Here is a 23518-nt window from a genome sequence, read left to right on the forward strand (position 1 = left end):
CACAATGAAAAATAAGAAAAAACCTAATTGGCAAACGGCTGTGCAAATTACAGCCCATCATCATTATGGGATGGATTGGCAGCAGTGGCATGAGCCGCAACAGCAAGTGCAGTGCAGGGGGTTCCTCCTTGGTGACTGCACCTGCCCAGCCCAGCACTGGCTCCTGAAGTTCCCATCTCTAAGGAATATCGTATAGTACCCTGAGTTATCCACCCTAGTTCTTCACCCCTCGCTGTAGCTATGCCATTGTCCTGTAGCTTTGCACTTCCTCTCCAAAAAAGGCATAGTTTACTTCCTGTGCCTAGATTTGGAAGTTGGTCATGTGACTTGCTTTGGACAATGGGATATGAGGTGATGTGACAAGAGCAGAGGGTAGAAATGTGTTTGCACATTGAGGCTTGGCATTTTATGCTTCTGCCTTCACCATGAAAAGAGCCTCCCCTGGGTAGCTGCGGCCCCTTCAGCCTGTGCTCAGAATAAAACGTGGAGCTGGCCTGAGTGAGGAGCAGAGCCCGGAGACCCACGGCTTGAAACTGTCTACCTTAGATCTGCCCACACCCAGCTGACCCACTGATATATGAGAAATGAATGCTCATTGCCCTGCGCCACTGAGATGCTGTGGGTATTGTTATGCACCGTTATTGCTAACTGATAAAGCAACCGTCCCCTCCTTTGGCTTCACCAACTTTCCTAAGAATTGTATAACTTAATTCCCTGTGTAAAATCACTCTTTGCTGGGAATTCTTTTACTGGGATAAGAATTCTGAGAAAAGAGATCTTTTTATGCTTTAGGCAGATCAATGCTCATTCCAGGAACAACTGGAAAAGCTGAATAAAATACAGAAAACCTCTTTGTAAAGTTATTGGAAAGCTGCAAAATTGACAAGCATTTGAAGGGCTGTGCTCTCAGAAGAGGGAACACACAAAGAGGTGAGCTGGCACTGTATGAGCCATTTTTCCCCTTGGGAAATTTGCTGATTCTAGTTAAGAGGCTGAGCATTTGGGCAGGGGGCCACTGCCAAGAGGTAGAAAGGGCAGCAGAGTCTTTGGAGCTGGAGAGACATGAAACTAAGGACTGAGATTGCAAAAGCAGCTGGGACTGAGGGGCCAAGATATTGGACAGAAAAGAGACACAAAAAAGTAACTCTTACGGGAGGCATTTGCTGCATTATTAAGCTAAGCAGAAAACCTATGAGAGGCAGCAGTTTTGACAGTATCATGATACTAGTGACATACAAATTGGGAGTTCACGTTCCACCAAAGAAGAGAAGCCTAGTAATCACACCAGACTCTCAGTTGGAATACTTGGAGGATTTCTATGCTCTAGAAATGGGGAAAACCAGAGGTAGAGATAGAGTCTTATAGAAACTGCAACCCAGACTCTAGCCAGTCCAATACCAACTGAATTAAGGTAACTTCATCCCACTCTATCTGTCTGCCTGAGAACACAGGGAACCCTCCCTGGAGAAAGACATTATCTCTATAATGTCTCCTGGAGCCAATATAATTTACAATGCTCAGCATCCAATAATAAATTATCAAGCACAACAAGAAACATGAATGTGGGGGGACATACATATAGTAAAACTGACCCACTAGTGACCCAGATATTGGTGTTATCAGACAAAGACTTGATTTACAGAAAAGAGACTTTCTGGAATCTATAAGAATTAATCAAATGGAAATTTAGAACTGAAAATGACAATAATTTAAATTAACAAATTAGCATGCAGGTTAATTATGATTAGACTTAGAAGAAGAAAGATTACTAAAGATTACTAAACTGTAATATAGGGCAGTATAAAAACTCTAAGCTGAAGAACAGAGATAGAGTATAGAAAATACAGCAAAGAACATAAGAGACTTGTGGGAAGTAGTGGACAGACCTAACCTATGTGCAATTGGAGTCTTAGGAGTGGAGGAGAGGAAGATTGGGGCAAAAACACTAATCAAAGAAATACAGGCTGAGAATTTTCTAAAACTGATAAAACTTTATGACCCCCCCCCATGCAAGATAAATAAAAAGGAAACTGCATCTAGGCACACAATACTCATGCTTCTGAAAACCAATGACAAAGAGAAAATATTAAAAGCAGCCAAAGAGAGGTGGGGGAGACACATTACTTTCCAAGGAGAACAGCAGCCTGATGACCACCTGTCAGCAGAAATGACAGACGTGAGAAGACAATCGAATGCCATTTTGAAACTGCTGGGAAAAAAGCGTTAACCCAGAATTCTATATCCGCAACACATTCTTTACAAATGAATTTGAAATAGATATTTCTATTCAAAGACTGAGAAAATCTCTCGCCAGCAGATCTGCACCAAAGGAAATATTAAAGGGAGTTCCTCAGACAGAAGAAAACTGAGATAAGATATAATCACAAAAATATAGTTAAGAATAGAAAGCAACAGAAAGAGTGAAAATGTAAGTGCATATTGATGGAACATATCAATAGTAGTAGTAATGTCTTGTTAGGTATGAAATATGTGTGGAATTAAAATGAATGATATCAACCACATACACAAAACAGTAGTATGGAGGTCAGTAGAGACTGAGTGTTGTTGTGATATAGCATCATCTAGAAAATGATTAAAAAATAAAATTTGTATTAGACTATAATAAATAATGGACACAAAGTTATAATTTCTGGGAGAAACACTAAAGGAATAATAAAATAATGTATAAGTAGCAACTAATGGGTGGGAGGAGATGGAATTAAAAAACCAAATTAATCAGAAAGAAGGCAACCGAGAGAAAAAGAAGCATAAATTAGGTAGGACAATGGAAACAAACGGCAAAATGGTATATGTCAACACAACTGTATCATTAATTACATTAAATGTAAATGTGCTAAATACACAAAAGACAGAGTTGGCAGACTTGATATAAAAAACTATATTCAAGAGACATTATATAATTATATAATAAGAACATAAGAAGCTTGAAAAGTAAGGGAAAAATGAAAAAAAAACACATTGTGAGTGGTAGAGAGAGCCATTCCACACTGATAAAGGGTTTAATCTATCAGAAAAATATCAATTTTAATTGAATATGAGCCTAATAACATAACCTCTAAATAAATAAAACAAAATTGACAAAACTGGAAGGAAAAATAAACAAATTTACAATCATACTGGGAGGCTCTAACCTCTCTTAATCTGGATAGAAAAACAGACAAAAGTATAAGTAAAGATGTAGATGATTTGACCAACCTGATTTACAAACTTGACCTAATTGAAATATACAGAACACCTGCACACAACTGTAGAATACATGCATATTCCTTTCCAGTGCAAGAAGATTACAATAAAAATCTCATAGGAAAGTCTCTCATGAACATAACTGCAAAAATTCTTAAAACTATAATAACAAACACATCTAAATTTGAAATAAGTAAGTCCTAGTATTATTATACACTTGCACACACACAAACACATACACACCCCACTGGTTCCTATTATGAGAATGTAAATTTGATTTGACATTCAAAAGTCAATCAGTATAAGTCATCACATTAAAAGAATAAAGGAGAAAAAAATTATTTCAAAAGATACAGAAAAAGTATTTGATAAAATTTAATACCATTTGTGATTTTAAAAAATCACAATCTTTTTTTTAACAGATTGGGAATATACTATTATGAGTACAATAAAAATCCTATAGCAAATATCTTAATGGTAAATATTGACAGCTTCTACGCCCCTGCCCGCCACCCTAGAGACTGAGAATGCGACAAGCATACCCACTATCACTACTTGGAGTCAGCATTCGCTGGAGAATGGAGCCAGTGCAATTTGTATAGCAATTTGTATCCTGCAGCCATGCTCAGCTTGTTCATTAACTCTAATAGGATTTGTGTGTGTGTGTATGCTTGAGGATTTTCTATATACAAGATCATGTCATCTGCAAATATAGTTTTACTTCTTCCTTTACAATACAGTCTTTTATTTCTTTTTCTTTTCCAATTGCCCAGACACAGCAATTTGGCAATCAGTAAATAAGGCATAAAGATTGGGAAAGAAGATATAAAACACAGAGGACATGGTCATACACAAAGAATCTGGAAACCATTAAAATTTAAATGAATTAACAAGGCCACTCACTAGATACAAAGTCAGCATACTTTTGTAGCAACAGAATCTCTATATACTACCAATAAACAAATATAAAACACCTAAGAGTAAATCTAATGAAAGATGTGCAAGAACACTTTGCTTGAAACCACAAAACAGTTTTAAGAAACTTACAAAAGACCTAACACCATGTTAATGGATCAGAAGATTCAATATTGTAAAGTCACATGACCCCCAAATTGGTCTTATAGTCAATGAAATATCATCAAATTCTAGCACTTTACTTTGTGGAAATTGACCAGCTGATGCTTAAATGTTTTATGGAAATGCAAAGGGCTTCTTTCAAAGGGAGTCACCTTGTGGACAGGATTTGAGCCAGCTCTCTCTGGTCCATGGGGAACATGTGTGTATATCTTGCCCCGACTGTGTTTGTAGACAGAGGACAGCCCTATACTGAAACCCTCTTTCCCCCATCAGAGCAGAGGGCCTGTTAGTCTCTGCCATTTAGATTTTTCAGGAGTGAGTCTGATACACCAGTTCACTCTGTCTTGCGAAGAGGACCCTCATCAACGTTGACCCTCATCAACGTTTCCAAGTGGCTCTAGAAAGGCCACTGCTAGTCATGAATCCCACGTGGATGTGGAGGTGGCTGGTGCCCACTGGGATGTCAGGTGACACAGAAACAATTTCATATTAGTCACCTGCTCTGTAAACACACAGAACGATTATGTGTGTGCTATGAAGCTATTAGAAACGACAGCTTTGTGGACTACTTTGAAAACATGCAAGTGAAATAAGTGAGAAAAGGCAAACACAAGATACTGTGTCCACATGGGCCACTGCCAGGCAAGCTTGCATGTGTGCAGTGACAGAAAGGAAGACAAGTAAAAGGCACAAACTCAGTATAACGCATTCAATTCCTTATTTTGCTGAAGTTGCTTCACTGCGTAAGAAAAAGATACCAGTTTGAAGTTCTGTTCTAGCTACACAACGACAGGGTGTGGACTCCACAAGCTCCACAGCACCAGGGTGCAAATGCCCACTGCCTGTTTCGGTGACAGTGACAGGCACCATCGCTGCTCGGTAGCTCCAGTACAGCTTCTGGGGAGTTGATGGCTGTGATGTGTGGGGACTTAAGTCTTGATGAATTTTATATTGACACCACAGCACAACGATCACACTGGAATCCCCGGGTTCACAGGAAACATTCTCAGCCCTGTGGGCTACACTGCGGCCACACGGCTTCCACCACGTCCCGGTTGACGGGAACAGGAACTGAGCGCTGGTGGGTTCGGGAGACCATGGAAGCCAGCAGCAGAATGCTACGGGCCCGGGGCTTGAGGCTGTGGCCCCTGAGGGCCGTGGGCAAAACTTGACATCACGTGGTGGGTGGGATTGGGCATTGCCCCGGGGAGGGACGGAACACAGGTGAGGCCCTCTTCACCTGGCCCCGTGGGCCACGCTGACCCCGGTCCACCAGCCGGCACCTGGGCGGGCTGCTCGCAGCATTGTGCCCACCACCGCCCGCGCGGAGTGTTTCCTCTGCCAGGCAGCGCGCACAGCCAGGCCGTCGCCACGTGGAGAATTCCTTCAGAACCCGTGGGGACCCAGGCTGACTCAGGCCGGGGAGCCAGGCCTCCATGCCACAGCCCCACAGGTAGGAAGGACAGGGCGTGCGGGGAGTGCACTGCCACAGCTGCCGGCCAGGGAGATGTTGGCTGAAACATCCCTGCTTGTGGCCGTCCAGAGCGACGGTGAGGAGAGGGGCCGTCTGGAAGCAGAGCCGGTCCTGGGCGCTGGTCAGGGCTCGGAGGCGGGGCCGAGCGCGTGCCAGCGCTTCACCAGCTCCTTGGGCCTGCTGAGCATCTGGTCCCAGTGCTCCAGCTCCCGGCCCCGCGTGTACATGTAGGGGCCCACCACCACCCGGCCCAGCGGCCGGCTCTCTGCAGGGAGAGAGAGCGCCCGTGTGCCCCTGAGCACAGAACAAGTCCCCAGCGACATCCCCGGACACCTCTCTCACCCACTCTCCCCTGCCCTGGAAGGAAGTGGCAACAAGCACCACCCAACAGCCCCCAAAGGGGCTGCCTTGTCCCTGGGGCTGGAAGGGCTGCTTTTCCTCGCCCCCACCTCCAGAGAGGTGGCAGGGGAGGGGAGCCCAGGTGGAGGCCCACCCCTCCGAACCACCCCCTGCTGGGTTCCCTGCTGCAGGGCCAGGTTAAGCCTACCTCCCCTCAAAGAGCTGAGGGAGGAAAGGGCCCCTCCAGAAAGAAGGCCTCTTCCGTCAGCGAGAATATTCAACAGTCCAGTTCAGAACCAACTGCCACAGTAGGGAAGGGCCAGTCCATGGGACCAGCCACGGCCTACCGGCTGCTTCCGGACAGTGGCAGTGGGAGCAGGCCGGGGCAGTGCGGGAGAGCGGGCTGGAATAACTCGCCCAGGACCCTGAAGGCTTGTCTAGAGGGCGCGAGGAAATGCAGGGCATGCCACGGCCCACAGCACCAGGTCCCTTGGCTGGTGGCAGGCACTGTGCTGCCTCCCGACCTCTCTGGAGAGCTGCCCAAGGAGGGGATGGGTAGCCATCGCTTAACCTCTTCCTAGGGTACCACACCGAGTCCAACTGGACTCAAGCTGGGCATGAATCCCAGCCCTGCTGCCGTTGAGCTGCATGTCCCTGGACAAGTGTCTCAGCCTCTCTGAGCACTAGTTTCCTTGACCCGGGGACAGAGCTCCTGCGGCTCCTCCTGAGGCCAGGGCAGGAGGCATTCGCTCTGCCTGAACATGCAGCAGCCCCTCCCCTGCCCGTCACCCCAACAGCCTGGGGGGAGAGAAGCCTTACTGTCCCCTTCCAGGCTCTGCATCACTGTCAGGCTGAGGCTGGCGGTGTCCAGCTCGGTGGCATCGGTCTTGAAGCTGAAGGTCTCGTTGTACACGGGGTTGATGGAGCCCAGCACAGCCGAGGTCTTCTTGCACTTGACGAACTTGTTGTGGTTCATCAGAGACACTCTGACAAACACACCTAGGGCGGCGCACACCAGTGGGCTGAGGAGGCGGGCAGGAGCCCAGCCCACCCAGGTGGTCCAGCCAGGGGGCTGTGCCCAACCCCAGTGCTGGGTCCCAGCAGCAGGAAGCGCTGGATGGGCGTGCTGCCTCACACCCCAGGGGCGCTCCGCTCCCTCCCTGCTCCTTCCTGTCTGGGGGACACGCCCACGGCTCAGGCTGGCTGGTTTACCAAAGCCTGGCGCCACATGCCCATGGGGACCACATGCATGCTGGGTCCTCTGGCCTGCTGGGGCCCCTTAAACACCTGCCTTTTCGGAGGGCTAAGATTTTGGGGGTGGAGGCAGAGGGCTTTGGATCTGCAGCAGGGGATTTGAATCCCAGCTGGCTTAGAGTGACCCAGATGCAAAGACCAGCAGGTGGCCGATGACCACCACCTCGCTGGGGCGACCCGTGTAGGGGTGGGATGTGTGGGGTGAGCCAGGGCCCTTTCCCTGGCTCCTGTGCTCTGGGAGGCTGGGGGACAGGTGTACCACCTGCCCAGCATCGGTGCCCGAGTGCGTGGGCAGCCGCCCCTGGGGGGAGGAGTGCGGGCGCTGTCCTGGAAGAACCGGGGCCCTCAGCTGACAGAAAGGTGGCGTGCAGGTGGGCAGGCAGTTCTAGGAGCTAAGATGCTGCCTTGGGAAACTGGAGGGCCAGGACTTGGTCTTGGGGTCAGGTTAAAACCCCTGGAGGAGGCTGAGGACATGAAGCCTTGGGTTCAACATAGCAAGGGGCTTCTGGCTCCAGAACTGTCCACAAAGGGAGGGCCCATCCCATGAGGTAATGAGCCCTCTGTGATGGGGTATGTGCAAGCAGAAATTGGATGGTCAGGGGTGAGGGTCGGGCTCTAGCCCAGGCCCCAAGCTCAGCGGGCAGGATCTTCCCGAGGAGCAAAGGGGAAGAACTCACTGACAACACCCCTGTCCTCCTGGAGCCGGAGGCCCTTGGCACGCAGCACGACCACCGTCAGGCGGCTCAGGTAGTCATTGTAGCCGAGGCAGAACTGGAGGTCGCCAAACTCCGAGGGAGGCTGGGGAGGTGGAGATGGAAGCACCCTAGCCTTGTCACTCTGACAGGTGCCCGGGGGCCACAGTGCCTGACAGTGCTCCCTCCTTCCCCCAGCAGTGCAAAGGGCACAGCCACAGGGTCTCCTTTGAGCCCCACCTCCATTTACTAGATGGGGAAACCAAGGTCTGGAGAGCTGAGGGACTTGCTAGTGGCGTGGACCAGACCTAAGGATCCGGAGCCAGGTCTATAGGATTCCAAAGCCTAGTCTGAGCCACCTATGCTTCCTGGGGCATGGGGCGACATTTCCCTGGGCTGGTCCGTTTGTGGGGTCACTTTCACAGCTGTGTGACCAGCATGAGCATCCAGACAAGGATATTTCAGGTGGCTCTAGTGTGAAAGGAACTCGGGTGGCCCTCCCTGCCCAGGGGCAGGCCCATCCCCCTCATGCAGCAGCGTGGGGCCTGGTCACTCTTCTTGTAGGGTGGTGTGCAGCACGTGAGGGCTGATGCCAGCTGACAGGTGCTGCGCCCTGTGCACACCTGCTGGCTGCCCGCGGCAGTGCTGACACTCAGGTGACCTCGACCTTACCTCCAGGCTCTCCGCCTCCAGGTCTCTCCAGATGACGCGCCGGCAGTCACCTGCCAGGGTCTCGTGCTTCAGGGGGAACAGCACCTGGCCCAGGAGCTGGTGTTTCCTCTGCCTGTCCACATGGTACACCGAGAACCTCAGTACCCTCTGGGTAACACTCTTGCTGGACACCTGGGGGAGACGTGGGTGTGGGGCATGAGAGGGTGTGACTCATTGTCCTGAGCACAGGCACTTTAGGGGAGGGGGTGTCAAGACCAGGGACCTACACCCCCAAACCAGGGCATTTTCAGGGAATCCTTCTCAGCAGTGGGGCTAAGTAGCCCAAGAAGTGGAGTGTGTGCCAGGGCCTTGCTACGCAGAGCGTGGCCCGAGGAGCCATGGCGTCCACTACCACCTGGGGCCGTGTTAGAACCATGGGAGCCATGAATAGGCACCTGCTATTTACAGGAGCTGCAGCTGTGACCTGCCTGCACAGTAAGCGTGAGGGCCTGGGCTGGAGCATGGGCCTGGGGCCTGGGACACTGGCTTGCCCCCGCTCTCTGCATCGGGCACACCAGCTTGTCCCCGAGACTTGGCCTCCTCACCTTCGAAATGTGGACAACGCCCCAGTCACAGCACCTGACCCATTAATACTAATTTCAATACTGATTTTCTCCTCTCTCCCTTTCTCCTTCTTCCCTTTCCCTTCTACAGCATGGTGGGGCGGGATCTAATTGGGGTGGGATGGGAGGGGGAAGTGGTGAGGCAAGAAAAATAAGCAGGCAAGCATGACATGTGGCCGTGCAGGCCAGCAAGGCAGCAGCCTCGGCTCTTGTCCTGAGAAGAGTGCATTCACCTGTTAATTCTCACAGCCTTGGCCCCAGGAGGGTGGCCCGGGACCAGGGCCCACAGCCCCCCTCTTCCCAGCTCTCTGCCAAGGAGGAAAGTGAGAACGGTGGTGCTGGCCTGGGCAGTCACACTCTTCCTGGAAGCTGGCCTCTCCTTACCTCTTCAGCCAGCCCGAGACAATGTTTGTCCAGGGCCTCTCAGCAGGTCTTGATTGCCGGTTTCCCCTATGGGGCCCCGGTCACCTGCCGCGGCTCCCAGGCCCCTGCACAACTGGCTCGGTGCTGACAGCCGTGCTGTATCTGGACCCTGAGCCAGCCAGCCCAAGGTGCAGCAACGGCTCCAGGATGGCTGGTGGACAGCTCCTGTTCCCACCTCCACCTTCCTTGGATCACCTTGCAAGAAACTCCACCCTGCTCGGGGCTTTGGGGTGCTTCCCCTGAACCCCACAGCCCAGGGCCTGGCATTCAGTAGGTGCTCCAAAAGTATGTTTTCTCTTTCTCTCCTCCAGACAGGAAAGGAAGAGCCCAGCCTTCTGGACACCCCCTCCAAGTCTCTCCTCCACCCCTCCATCAGGGCTCGGTTCCTCTGGGCCCTGTGCCTGTGGGCCGGGTAAGTAGAGCTGGTGCATCGAGGGTCCCAGTGGGGCTGCGGGGTGCTGGCTGGTACAGAAGGCTGGGGCTCCCCTGCACAATGCTTACTCCTTCCCTGGAGGCCAGAGAGCCCCGGGCCGCGCCTGCTCCAGAGGCCGTACCTGGAAGATGAAGTGCTCATCAAACTGCGGGTTGGAGGTTTTGCGTTTGGTCTTGGACTGGAGGAAGCGCCGCTCATCGGGCAGCAGGTGGAGCTTCACCAGGGGGCTGCAGGTCTCTGAGGGGGCTTGCAGCTGCCGTGCCTTGATCAAGCCCACCAGCAGCCGCTCGGCCTCCTGCTGGTATTCCACGGAGAACCACAGCCGCCCTAGGCAGCCAGCAGGGAAGTCGGTCTCACTCTTGTCCTCCGAGGACTTGTAGAGCTCTGGGTTGATGGTCCCCACCACGCATGTGTCTCCTGCAACGGAGGGTGGGAGGGCTGGCAGGGAAGGGAAGGCAAGGGCATGGAGAGAGCAGCAAGCCCTGTCCGGCCCATCCCTCGCAGCAGCCTCAGCTGGCCGACCACATCCGCCCCCTCCCCTCTCCAGACTGAACACATCCCCTCTCCCCAGCCGCTCCTCCGGGAAGCCGCAGCACAAGGCGCTGCGCAGCCAGGCCCGGGCCCCAGCACAGTGCAGTGTTCACTTGACACTGCCCCACGCCCCTGCCCCTGTGCCCCACCCATCCCGGGAGGTCAGGGCTGCTCTCAGGGACGCGGTGCCCAGCACCTGGCCGGGCCCCTTTCCATGGCGTCTAGAGAATGACTCAGTAATAAAGTGTTGCCTGTTTTCTTCCACTTCAAATTAGAAGGGCCAAGCTGATTACTGGGTGGCTGCCGGGAAGGTCTCTTGGGGGAACTTCCGTGGTGGCAAAAAGCTGTGTTCCCAGCTCCTAGCATTCTGCCCTCCAGGTCGGCCAGCCCATCCTTCTGGAGCAGGGCCCTGCACAAGTTCTGCACCTGAATAGGCCTGGCTCCAAGGCCAGGTCTGTCGCTTACAGTCTCTATGACCTTGGGCAAGGCACCGTTAACCTTCTTGAGCCTCAGTTTATGACTGTGTAAAATGGGGTGATAATTCCTCCCCCACAGGGTTGTGCTGAGGTCTCACTCCAAAATGGCACGAGGCCATCTCTCACCCCGCATTGGGTGCGGCAGGCACTTGGTAAACGAAAGTACCCAGAAAGAGTGGTCACCAGGCAATGCTGGCATCCCTGGCTGGTTCAGGCTATGTCTGGAGCTGGGCGGTGAGGCAGATGGGTCCCCCTGAGTGGACCCTGACCCCTGGGCATCCCCAGCGGGAGCACTCACCAGGGTTGCTGCTGGGGGCGTGAGGCAGGAGCTCCGGGGCTGGGCAGGGGTCCTGTGGGGCCTGGGTCCACTCTCCACTGTGCAGGGGCACCCAGTCTCGGCCTCGGAGGGAAGGGGGCACCACAAACGGCACACCTGGAGGCCTGTCCAGAGGAGGGGGACGGCAAGTAGGTGGCAAGTGAGTGGTGCAGACTCAGAGCACCCAGCCAAGGGGGTTGAGCCCAGGCGCTGGAGGAAGAAAACCCAGTAGGAGCCAGGAGGTGGCAAGAGCACCATTTCCAGGGCCCACACCCCCACCCCCACCCCCGCCCACTCACAGTCAGATTCAAGGCCTCTGTCTGCCCAGGCAGCGGGACACCAGCCTGTCTGGGTTTTGATTCCTGTTCTACCTCTTACTAGTTGCTGTCTCTGGATCTGATACTTGTGTCCCCTGAGCCTCAGTCTCCTCAGCTAGAAAATGGGGTTCATAATGCCTGTCACTAGCCTGTGGTGAAGTTTCTGGGCTTTCTTTGTGAAGGCTCCCAGCATGGTGGCCGGCACAGAGGAGGCACTCTATTGACAGGACTTCCCTTTCCACCCCGCCCCAAGGGAAACTCCACCAGGAGGGCCCCAGACCAAGGCCAGGAGCCCACCAGCCCCACATCCTGCCTCACCTGCTGGGCGGCGTCCTGGCATGCTGCTGGCAGAGCTTGTCCCCCAGTCCGCTGGAGGTGGCTGTGGTGGCCATGGCTGGTGTCCCTGGCAGCTCCTCATAGGCAAGGGTGGCACAGAGCCTCCTCCACAGACAGCAGCTCACCCCGACCAACAGCAGCAGCAGCCCCCCGACGATGCCCCCAATCACCAGGGCCAGCTGCTCTGGGGGCAGAGACCACCAGGACTGTGCTGCCTGGGGGAAAGCTGTCCCCCTCACACCCCTGGCCTGCGGGGCACACGGGGGCAGCACCCACCCCCTGGGCTGGATCCCGGAGTGGCACAGAAGCAGGCTTCCGGTGTCTGCAGGGCAGGGTGCTGCTGGCTGGGCTCTGCCAGGTCTCGGCGGAAAAGCCTTTTCCCCTGGGGTCCCAGTGCCCTGGGCAGAGCACGCACGGTTGCCTGCGAAAGCAACCGGCCTTGGGATTCTGGCTGGAGGATTTCTTTGTGCTTCTCAATCAGACCTCCCCTCTTCGGGGGTGTGTGTGGGGGTGCGGGGGTGCTTGGGTGGGCGCCGTGGCTGACGGAAAGCCCAGGAAGGAACCGCTGCCCTTGTTTGCATTCAGGGCTCCATCCTCCGGGGTCCCGGAACCTCCTGCGCGGCTGGACTCTGGTTCTGTAGCCTTCTCTAGCACCCACTCCCTTCCCAGCCCGCTACCAAGGGGAGCCCGTGCCCAGGGGAGGCGGTGGGAGGCGGTGGAGGTGAGGAGAGGGCAACGGGTATGAGAAACGGAGCCGCAGGTGCTCTTCGCTGCTGGCACCCTGCGGGGACCTAGGAGGCTTCCAGACGCATGGTCCCACTCAGCAGCTCAGGCTGGGCAAAGAAAGTGCGGGCTCCGGGGTCTGGACGGGGTGGGGTGGTGAGAAGTCGGGGCCCCCACACTTCTTAAGCTGCAACCGACTGCGAGGAGCGGGGAGCGAGACCCACTCTCCACTCCGTTCCAGCACCCGCCAAGAGCCGGGCGGGCGGAGGCAAGTCCTGGAACAGGCGGCAGAGGGTCGCCGCGCTGGGGCCAGGATGGGAGGCGGGGGCACTTACCCGCCATGGGGCTGCTCCGGCGGCCCTGGGGGCGCTGGCCCGGGCTGGGTCTCGCGGGCTGGGTCTCGGGGATCTCAGCGCCTGCAGCTGCGGCTTCGGCGCCAGCTCTTAACTCGCAGCCGGGGCAGTCGGACGTGCGCGGGGGCGGTCCGTCGTCGCGCCGCCGCCCTGCCGCGATGCTGGGGGCCACGCGCTGCATGGTTGGGGCCGGGACTCAGCGCCCCGAGGCCGCAGCTCCGCCCAGTCCGGCCCTGGCCTCGGCCCAGGAGGCCGCGGAGCCGATCGTGCGCTCCCGGAAACCGCAGGGCTCCGGCCAGGGCGGGCCTCGGGCGCCGGTGCCAGGGGCGCCCGGGGCTCCCTACCGCTTCGGACGGGCAGGGTTCGCGGATCGCCCCCTCCCAGAGGGCAGAGCTAAAGCCGTCTCCGCACACGTCGGACCGAGGGCGCATACCTGGCTCTTCACACCCAGTGGCTTTGGCGCGAGCCTGCGCCCTCCCCAGATCCTCCCCGGGCTGCGGCTGCGACCCTGCCTGGAGGGAGCCGTCCCGCTCCCAGGCCGAGTCTCCGCGCCTGCCAGCGCTCCAGCGTACGGCTCGCTGTCTCCGTGGACAAAGTAACCAGGGCGAGAGCACGATTCTCGAGTCGGACCTGGCTCGAGCCGGAACCTCGAGCTGGTTCCAACTCAGCTAACCCACTCGCCAGCGTGCGACTTGGACAATGTAACTTCCGCACTCTGGGCTCACTGCCCTCATGTGGGTTAATAGCAGCCCGCAAGAATGTATGTATGCAAGGGGCTCTTACAGCGGTCCCTGGCCCGCCGGTGACTTACAGTGTGTGCACGGGCACTTAAGACCGTGGCGCAGCGCCTCCCCGCCACTAACTGCTATGGTGATCATCTGATGGAGAGCAGCACCACCTGGGTCCCCCCGCACCCACAGCCCGTTACTGTGGCGGTTTCTAGAACTCTGGGCCTGCGCCCACCAGCCCAGGTTGGAGATCACAGCCTTGATAGAGGGGCTTTCGTAAGGGCCCGCGCGGCGCCGCCCAGTCCATGGATGGGAAGCTAGTCGGGGGTGGGGAACGTCTGAGACCTGAGGCGTTTGTAAGTGGAGACCAAAAGGAGTGTGTGTGAGTGTGAGTGTGAGAGACAGAGTGTGTGTGTGTATGTGTGTGTGGCGGCAGCGGGGATGGGCCTTGTTTTGCAGCTTTGAAGGCTGTGTCCAAAGAGAGCCCCGGCCCTGCTCCCCTGCGCACGGGGCGCCTACAGCCAGGGCGAGCAGGCCGGCAGTGCGCCTGAGGCCCCGCCCGCCGGGGCTTTGGATCGCCTCAGGTGGGATGGGTGGTAAACTGGGGTCCCCCTCACCTCCCTGGGGCAGGGTCTGGGAGCCATTGGTGCACCTGTGTGTGGAGGCAGCAGCCACTCACCTTCTGGGGTCTGGATGGGGGGTGGTGAGAAGGTGGGACCCCCACACAGTTTGCCCAGCGACTGGCAGGGAGGAGCTGGGCCTCGCTGTCCATTCCACCCTGGCCTGGGCCTGGCAGGGCATGGCCCCACCAGCCTCCTTCCTCTCTCGCCTGCCGTCTGGGCAGTCAGGTTGGCCGCAGTGTCTGGAGAATCCCAGGCCCTGACTTCTGCTTCTCCCAGTGACCGTGGGTGGGGCCGTGTCTCAGGAAATAGGGCCGGCCCTCCCCCCAGACCCCCATGTTCCCCCTCAGGTCTGAGTTAGATATGTTTCCGTATTAGTTTCCTGTTGCCGCTGTGACAAATTACCACAGATTTACTGGTTTAAACCACAGCTTTACTGGTTTAAACCACAGCTTTACCTTACAGTTCTGGGGTGGGGATCTGGAGGCCAGGGCAGAGCCATTTCCTCGGCGGTCCAGCTTCTGGAGGCAGCTGCCAGCAGCCCCGCCTTCACCACAAGGCCGGCAGCACAGCCTTACCAAGCTCTCCTGCCTCCCTCTTTGTGATCTTTGTGATCACGTGAGGCTCACCAGGTAACCCAGGATAGTTTCTCATCTCAAGATCATTAATTTAATCACAACTGCAGAGTCCCTTTTGCCGTGTAAGGCACCCTGCTCACAGCCTCTGGGGACTAGGGTGTGGACATCACTGGGGCATTGTTGTGCTGACCACAGTGTCTGTGCAGCCGCTGTCAGGGATGGTTTACGTTCCCCTCCTCCTGCCTGGAGCTCTCAGTGTGCCCAAGGCTGGGCTCAGACAGCTAGCAAGGCCCACATGACCCCAGCGTGGTCACCTTAGTTGCCTTGACCCCTCCCCCAGCTGCCCTGCACCCGGTTTGCCCACCCCTAATGGGGCACCGCACCCGCCCACACCGGCTGCCTCCATGGGGGGCCTGAGCTGCGCCCGCCCGGGCTGTTCTGGGGGAGGGGTGGGGTAGTGGGTGCTCTTTGTAAAGGGGATGCCTCATGGCCAGTCAGAAAGTGCCAGGCCCAGAGCTGCCATCCCCCCAACTCCTATGCTGTGCCTTTCCAGGGCTCCCATCTCCTTTCCTGGCTGTTGCCAAGTCCTGCCCACTCTTCCTCCTCTGTCCATCTCCCTCACCACCTGTTGCCTCGCCCAGGCCTCCTCCATCATCTTTTACTGGAGTGCTGTGTTGACCTCTCAGCTGTGCAGATTGGATCCTGTGCCCCTCCCCAGCTGTGTCTTCCCGGCCCCCTGCCACTGTCACCCACCCCGCCCATCCCTCTGCCATGCCCAGTGCCCAGATGGGTGTGGCTACTCCCGCAGCCCCAGGCTCCTTCTCACCGCTGCTCTCTCCCTGCCTGAAACACTCAGGACCCTCCCGCCCTCCTCACCCACTGCTCTGCTCGCCCTTTAAGAGGAACCTCCAGCATCTTCTTTTCTGTGAAGCCCTTACATATCCCCTCCCCTTCCTCACTGCCCTTGCAGCTGCCACATGGTTATGGGACTCTGCCTGTGACTGCAGTCCACCCCACCCCTCCCAGCAGACCAGGTCCTCTGTGAAGGTGGCACCACATCTGATTCAGCTCTGTGTCCCCAGAACCCGGACCAAGGCCACGCTGGACAGTAGGTGAAGGGGACATGTTCCCTGCATGAGCTGGCTCTGGCTTCTGCCTCCGTTTCCCTGCATCACTCTTTAGGCCCTGGCAGGAGCGCCTCACCCTGCTCCTGGAGACCAGCCGCTGGGGCTGGCACTCACGTTCCAGCTCTGTCTGCGAGCACCTTGCACGTCTAGCCAGCCCACTGAGCTGTGAGTTTTCCCCCTCCTTCCTTTCTGCTCCTGATGTTTGGGAATCAGGATGCAAGCTCCCCCTACAGCATCCCACTGAGTCCTGCCTCATGTCAGCCCTGCGGGGCCAGGACCACCCCCTCAGGGAGGCTTCGTGGCCTTCCTAGTAAGTGGTGGAGGTAGGCCCAGCACCTGGCCCCCTCATTCCCTCCTCCCCAGGGAGCAGCAGAAGGGCCCACGCGAGGCCCCAGGAGACTATGTCCTGCAGATCAGGCCAAGAGCCACGGGCACTGTGGTCAGACTCCCCTCCACCCACTGTCCCACGGGGGCTCTGAGACCTGGCTGGCCTGGTGCCAACTCCACAGAACAGCACAGCCTCCCGGGTCTGGCTGCAGCCCTGGCTCTGCTTCCTGTTTTCAGATCTTGCTCCTCCCTGGGTCTCTGGAGCTGGGAAACCTGGAAACAACAGCAGACATGGTTTCTCTCTTCCATAGCCAAAAGGAAGTCATATTTCCATAGGCAAAAGCATTTCCAAGGAGGTTGCAGGAAGTCCCAGTGTTTAAAGGCCTGCAAATGCCTGCAGGTGATTAATAATTCAGTGCAGTGGATGATTCACGAGAAAGGCCACTTTCAATTAACCTTAAGAATCAGCCCCTGTCTAAGGAAGTGTCGTCTCTCATCACTTAGGAACAGAGAGGCCGTAGCAGGATAAAGGCCATGCTGAGAAACATGTTGAAGACTGTTTCTCATATTTATGCAAATTCCACCCTGGTCACCCCAGGTCCCTCTTTGTGAGTCAGGAAGGTGTTCCCTCCCCAGCATCCTGTCTCCTCTCTGGTTCTGCCATGTGGCTCAGACTTCACTTCCTACAGCCCCTTTTTTCAGGAGCTTGGAGGGAGTTACCTTTCCTTGTTGGATCAGAAGCATCCCTGGTCCTCCACAGAGGCACACTGGCTCCAAATGTGTCCCATCCTACAGACAACCACCCAGGGTGCCAGGGGTGGAGCCCAGGCCCTTGGATCACTGGCCTTGGATCACTCCCTGGAGTGATTTCTGCTCTCCCACCTTCCTGCCCTCTGCCTGGCAGCCTTTCCCTTTCCAGGCACCAGAATCCTGCCTTTTCTTTCTCCCCCTTCCCTGTCTGCATAGTACCTGCCACTCACCTCCCCACACCTATTTTGGGAACTTTGCATGTGACCCAGGCTCAGCATGATACATTTCTTGGCCACAGTGGTAGGTTCGGGGATGGGCCCGTGACCCCCAGGAGGCTAATCAGGATCAATCCTGGAATTTTGGTGGGATCTACTGGGAAAGAGCCACTCCCTTTTTGGCAGGAGTTGTTGAGCTGAAGGAGCTGAGCCCGGGGCTGTGAGGAGCCGCTGTGTGGAGGAGCACGTGTGAGCAAGAAGCCGGCCCAGGAGAACGGACCGAAGTGGAGAGGACAGCTGGCTGCTGCTGCCGGAGCCCTGCGTGCTGCTGTGCTGCCAGCCAGCTGTCCCAGAAAGGCGGAGTGTGGCTAAGACCACTAGGAAGGGGCTGAGCCGGCTTTGGCATGAGCTCTTCAAGCCCCAGGCGCCTGAGCACCAAGACTGCCCTCAGTACAGAGCAGAATTTGGGGCACCTCTGGTCACTCAGCTGTCCCAAGGTGTACTGGCCCTTTGAGAGTAGGGTCTTATCAGGCAGGGCTGTTTGTGACAAACAATAGTTAATTTATGACTCAGCCTCCCCTGCCCACTCCCACCGTCTGCTAGCCTCCCTGCTGCTCACAGCCCCCCACTTTCCCAGGGAGCAGTGTGCTCAGCCCGCACGGCCCCACGCCCATCACCTGGGCTGCATTCTGCTTGACCAGCCCCTTTGCAGCCAGGATGGCGCCCAGCAGTGTTTGGGTCAACGACATGAGAGGGCATCTTCCAGGGGCCTGCCAGGAAAGACTTTGTTTTTTGATGTATCAGGATGTTAGGTTGACACAGAGACATGAAGTGAGCTCTCAAACTCCGGAGTGGCCGACTAAGACGCAGGTTTCCACCGGCGGGCGGCTGAGAACCCGCTGGACAACTTGTGCCCGGTGAAACAGGAAAGGCTGAGCACGGGAGGAGGGCTGGCAGGGCTGTGATGTGGGCCCCCAACCGGGGTGGGAGTGAGGAGCAGAGGGGCAGCCTCCCTCCCGCCCTGCTCTAGAACTGGCTTCCCGTGCCCTGGGCTTGGGAGGCGGACAGACTGCTGGTGGTTGCGACTGTGGCTCGTGGCGTGAGATGGCGAGCTGCTGCTGAGCTGAGAGCAGCGGCTCCCTCTAACGCTGGCCACAGGCTGCGGATCTAGGGCCCCAGATATGTGGCTTGTGACAGGAGTGACAGGAGTGTGGGCCTGAGTGAAACGAGGAATTACCTTGGCCTGGGTCTGGGGACTTGAAATGTGTGTGTATTCCCCACAACCAGATGCGGGCCATGTGATGGGAGGCCTGGGTGTGATCCCCTCTGCTCCTGGCCACCTGCCTACCCTGAGTGAGGGCTGGCGCCAGTGAAGCTGAAGGAAGGAGGTGAGCTCTCCAGGGGCCAAGGAGGGAGCAAGTGGTTTCTGCTTGATCCCCTAGGGTCAAAGGAACTCCAGCTCTGGAGCAGGGGTAGGGGATGGGCAGGTCTTTAAGAAACCTTTCAAAGTGCCCATCTGAGGTTGGGCGTGGTGGCTCACGCCTGTAATCCTAGCAATCTGGGAGGCTGAGGAGGGAGGATCCCTCAAGGTCAGGAACTCGAGACCAGCCTGAGCAAGAGTGAGACACCATCTCTACTAAAAATAGAAAGAAATTAGCCAGACAACTAAAAATTTATATAGAAAAAATTAGCCGGTCTTGGTGGTGCATGCCCATAGTGCCAGCTACTCGGGAGGCGGAGGCAGGAGGATTGCTTGAGCCCAGGAGTTTGAGGTTGTTGTGAGTTGGGCTGACTCCATGGCACTCTAGCCCAGGCAACAGAGCAAGACTTTGTAAAAAATAAAAAGTGCCCATCTGAGCATTAAACTCTTCCAGATCTGTCCAGCATAAGGTCATCTTATAGGACCACACTCTGCTCGTACTCTGACCTCAGAACTGTGCTGTGTGCAGTGAGAGAGGAGAGGGTGCTGACCACGCCACTCCCTGGGGGGGGGGGGTTAGTCTGTGGTAGCCCTGGCTGGGGCAGATGGGAAGACTTAGCTCAAGTTTGCAGATTTTGGTGTTACCGGGGCCGGCCTTTCCGATGACTCAATTGGAACTGCACGGGCAGTGGAAAGAAGGGAAGTACTGTCCTCCGAACACCCGCAGGGTTCCACGTGTGGCCTCCAAGGGAGCTCAGGGCTCGCTCACACCCTCCTTCATTCCCGAGGATAGATCCTGAGGTCTTAGACAAGGCCATTTTATTGGGTTTTAGCACTTGATGCTGAGCTTTCATTGTAAGAAACAAGTCACTTAGCCGGGCGCGATGGCTCACGCCTGTAATCCCAGCTCTCTGGGAGGCCGAGGCGGGCAGATTGCTCGAGGTCAGGAGTTCGAAACCAGCCTGAGCAAGAGTGAGACCCCTTCTCTACTATAAATAGAAAGAAATTAATTGGCCAACTAATATATATACAAAAAGTTAGCCGGGCATGGTGGCGAATGCCTGTAGTCCCAGCTACTTGGGAGGCTGAGGCAGGAGGATTGTTTGAGTCAGGAGTTTGAGGTTGCTGTGAGCTAGGCTGATGCCATGGCACTCACTCTAGCCTGGGCAACAAAGCGAGACTCTGTCTCAAAAAAAAAAAAAAAAAAAAGAAACAAGTCACCTAAAAGCGCCCGTGGGGAAGGTTGTTCTTTGGTTATGTTCTGTGGCAGATTCAGTCACTGGTCCCACATTTTTCCTGGCACTGGCATTGTACTTCCACACCCTTGCAATACAGTGGGAAACGTACTTCCCCATGATTTGACTTTGAGCTTGGCCGTGTGACCTGCCCGGGCCAATGGAACATTGCCAGAGATGACGTGAACAGAGGTGGGAAGGGGCCGTGCAGTGGGCCTTGCTCTCTTGTGCTTCGGCCTTCGCGCTGAGAAGAGCACGGCCCAGAGGGTGCTGGCTCCAGGCTAAAGACAGCTCTGAGGAGCAGGGCCAAACCCAGCTGGGCACCTGGGCTCAACCGGTCCCGCCTGTGCTGCTGATGGCAGCCAACCTGCAGACATGGGAGGGAGATACAAATGCCTGTGGGTAATGCTACAGATTCCGTGAGCAGCAAATGCTGACCAAACACTGTCTCTCCCTTTTTGATTCCTTAGGTGAGACTAGAGCAGTGAGCTGGGCGGCGCCACACCCCTTGTGCCCCTCCACACCCCTGGTGCCCCTCCACACCCCTTGCTGCTGTGGCGTGGGCTGGGTGGTGATCTCGCAGCTTCTCCTTGCTGGCCGGCTTTGGTCATCTCTGGAACAGCCTTCATGGCTGTGGGAGCGGCAAAGGCTGAGCTCTGAGTGGTGGCAGTGGGCTTAGGGGAGAGAGAGAAGGCTCAGGGAGGCATCTAGGCTGCTGTCACACAGCATCCTTCATCCTCTTTGGCTACACTGGCACCTCCCTGCGTGTGTTCTGGGAAGGCCCTCTCGCCTCCCCTTGGCTGTGTTGACTGCACCCTCTGCTTCAAGCTGGGAGCCCAGAGCGGAAAGAGATGGGGTAGTGGTTGCCATCGGTGCAGCGTGTGACCAGTCTATCTGGCCTTCCTCCTTCCCGGCACGTAGCGCAAACCCCCCTTTGGGGTTAGGCATGGGCGTGTGATTTGATGTGGTGCCTGCAAAAGTGTGTGTCGAGAAGCCTGAAGCCTCCGTGAGGAACAGAGTGCTCTTGTCAACCTATGCCTGACATACAGGACGAGTGAGAAGTAGACTTTTGTTTAGTTAATCCACTGACATTTTCACGAGGGTCATTATTGCAGAATACCCTAGCCTATCCTGACACAGGTGGGCTTTTCCAGTGCCCAGACATGGCCCCAGGCAAGGTCACGATCATGCCAGTGAGGAGCCAGGCCCCAGGCCTGAGCCGGAGTCAACAGTGCCCAGGTCCTCAGAGTGAGGGCTGTGCCGGTGGCCCTCACGACAAGAACTGGGAGTCCACAGCTGCAGGCACTGGGAAGACCTCTCTATCTGGGGCTGCCACTGATGGCACATCCAAGCCTTATGGCCTGGCCACTTGCTCACTGGCAGCCTTTAGGCAGTGTCTCCATGTCATCACTGAGGCGTAGAGATGCGTGCCGTGAGGATGTCCCACGTGAGCCCTGCACCCTTGCTTCCCTCTCGCAGTACCCGAGACCACGTTCCCTCGTGGCCCAGAAGCACTCGGCTCGCAGCCCCCTGGGCAAGGGGAGGTGCAGGGTGCAGATGACGCCAATCAGATGCTTTCACTCCAAAACTTGAATAGAATTGGGTAGAATAATCCAAATTGGAGACTGATCAGAATGTATGCACCCCAGTGGTGGCATTCCGGAGAGATCACTCATTCGATCCTGCTAACGAGGTCCTCAGAGCTTTCCTTACAGTTTTTTCTGGTCTCTCTGAAAGGACTGCACATACCCCAGAGGCTCCGGACCTGGAGCAGGATGCAGCAACTCACTGAGAAGCTAAGTCCCGCATTGTCTTCTGTTGCAGTGGATCTGAATAGTGTTCTGGTGGTATATGGTATAATTGCATTATCTTGAGAAAGAATTCTTTAACAGCTGTGTTTATGGCAAGAAGGATATATGTGGGTTGGCAGCTAAAGCTACAGATTGCAGAGGATGTTTGTTGTTTAGCCTGTCCAGCATCCATTCTTGTTTCTTCTGGTGACGAATCCCATGTGTCCTCTCCTCTTCTCAGGCGCTGTCATTGGGTTGTCCTGCTTCTCCTTAACTCCAGAGCCTGTATGTAGGGAGAGATTGGCTAGAAGAGAGGACAGGTGCCATGTTCCAATGACATCATTTAAACCGGTGGCTCCAGCCAAGCCTGGCTGCCCTGGACTCTTCACTTTAAAGAGACAAAGAAAAGGCCCTTTGGTGCTTATGCCCATTTGAGTTGGGCTTCGGCCTCTTGAAGTCAGAAGGGTAATGAGTAATGTAATAATCCTAGGTAGGTATGCAAGGCACATCAGTAGTGGTGCCTGCCCATAGCAGAGGGGACAGCAAGTAAGTGGCCAGAGTTTAGACCATGTGATTGTGGACAGGAGAGGGCACCTGAGCCAGGCCCTAAATCCATCAGCTGGCCAGAACTTGTGATTTTTCCTTTGGCATTAAGGATGATCTATGCCTATCTGGTTACTCTTTTTTGAACTGTGAGTTGGGAAACCCGGCAGGAGCGAGACAGCCAGCTTCGAGAGAAGAAGTGGGAGGATGCATTAAGCTATGTCGCCAGGAGAGCAGGGGTGGTGGCCATTCAAGGTTTCAAAGCAGCAGAAAATCCACACCAGGAGAGGACACCAGTTGGTGGAAAGAGCTGGCAGAGCAAATTCAGGAGGAAGGCAGTCCAGGAAGCTCCAGGAAGGAAGAGATGAAGCAGTGGATATTTCTGCAGTTGTCTTGCCCAGTCCTGAGGACTTTCCAATTCTGGTTCAAATCCGCATGCATCCTTATAACAAACGCATTTTTTCCCCAAGCAAGCTTCAGGTCGTCATGGACTTACCTGTCAAGACTGAAGGCAGGCACCCCCTCACGCTGCCTCCGCAATCCTCCCAGCGTTGGCGGATGATCATATCACTGAGGACACTTTGGCAGCAAGGGGAAGAAATCTAACACAAACTAGTTTGAACAAAAAGTAAATTTATTGTCTTCCTTAATTGAGATATCAAGGGATGGGACCAGGTTTACTCTTCACTGGATTCAAGGTTCAGATGATGTACTCAGGACCCTGCTTCTCTGCATGTCCTCACTTGGTCACCCCTGTGTGGCTCTGGGCTGTGTGTAGGATGGTGGCAGCAGCTTCAGTCCCCACGTCTTCTTGGAGAAAAGAGTGAGTTTCTTTCTCAGGACTCCCAGAGGCGGTCTTTATTGCTCATCACTGGCTCCACGTGGGATGATGCTTATCCTGAACAATCTCTGCCCAGGGTGATGTGAGGCAGTGATCGGCTCAGGCCTCGCCAGATGCCCCTC

The 23518-nt window shown here is 55.3% G+C and overlaps 1 protein-coding gene across 1 annotated transcript; it reads right to left on the reverse strand.

Annotated features, from left to right (window-relative positions):
- Nucleotides 1–2893: 2893 nt before the first annotated feature.
- Nucleotides 2894–13370, reverse strand: LOC105884284 (synaptotagmin-15). The gene is made up of 8 exons (XM_012788044.3): nucleotides 13205–13370; nucleotides 12129–12330; nucleotides 11476–11618; nucleotides 10292–10587; nucleotides 8713–8883; nucleotides 8026–8146; nucleotides 6914–7093; nucleotides 2894–6020 (listed from the first exon to the last, which is right to left on the reverse strand). Exons 1-8 carry the CDS (start codon nucleotides 13209–13211, stop codon nucleotides 5878–5880), a joined length of 1263 nt encoding a protein of 420 aa, XP_012643498.1. The 5' UTR covers nucleotides 13212–13370; the 3' UTR covers nucleotides 2894–5877.
- Nucleotides 13371–23518: the final 10148 nt, after the last annotated feature.

This window comes from Microcebus murinus, chromosome 14, assembly GCF_040939455.1.
Source record: "Microcebus murinus isolate Inina chromosome 14, M.murinus_Inina_mat1.0, whole genome shotgun sequence".
NCBI classification, from domain to species: Eukaryota; Metazoa; Chordata; class Mammalia; order Primates; family Cheirogaleidae; genus Microcebus; species Microcebus murinus.

What these genes read in the sequence shown, in the direction of transcription:
- LOC105884284 (XM_012788044.3), bottom strand. An exon ending in GCCAGGACGCCGCCCAGCAG is followed by an intron (nt 11,619 to 12,128) that starts GTGAGGCAGGAT and finishes TCCTCTGGACAG; the next exon opens with GCCTCCAGGTGTGCCGTTTG. An exon ending in GGAGGACAGGGGTGTTGTCA is followed by an intron (nt 7,094 to 8,025) that starts GTGAGTTCTTCC and finishes GCGCCGCCCTAG; the next exon opens with GTGTGTTTGTCAGAGTGTCT.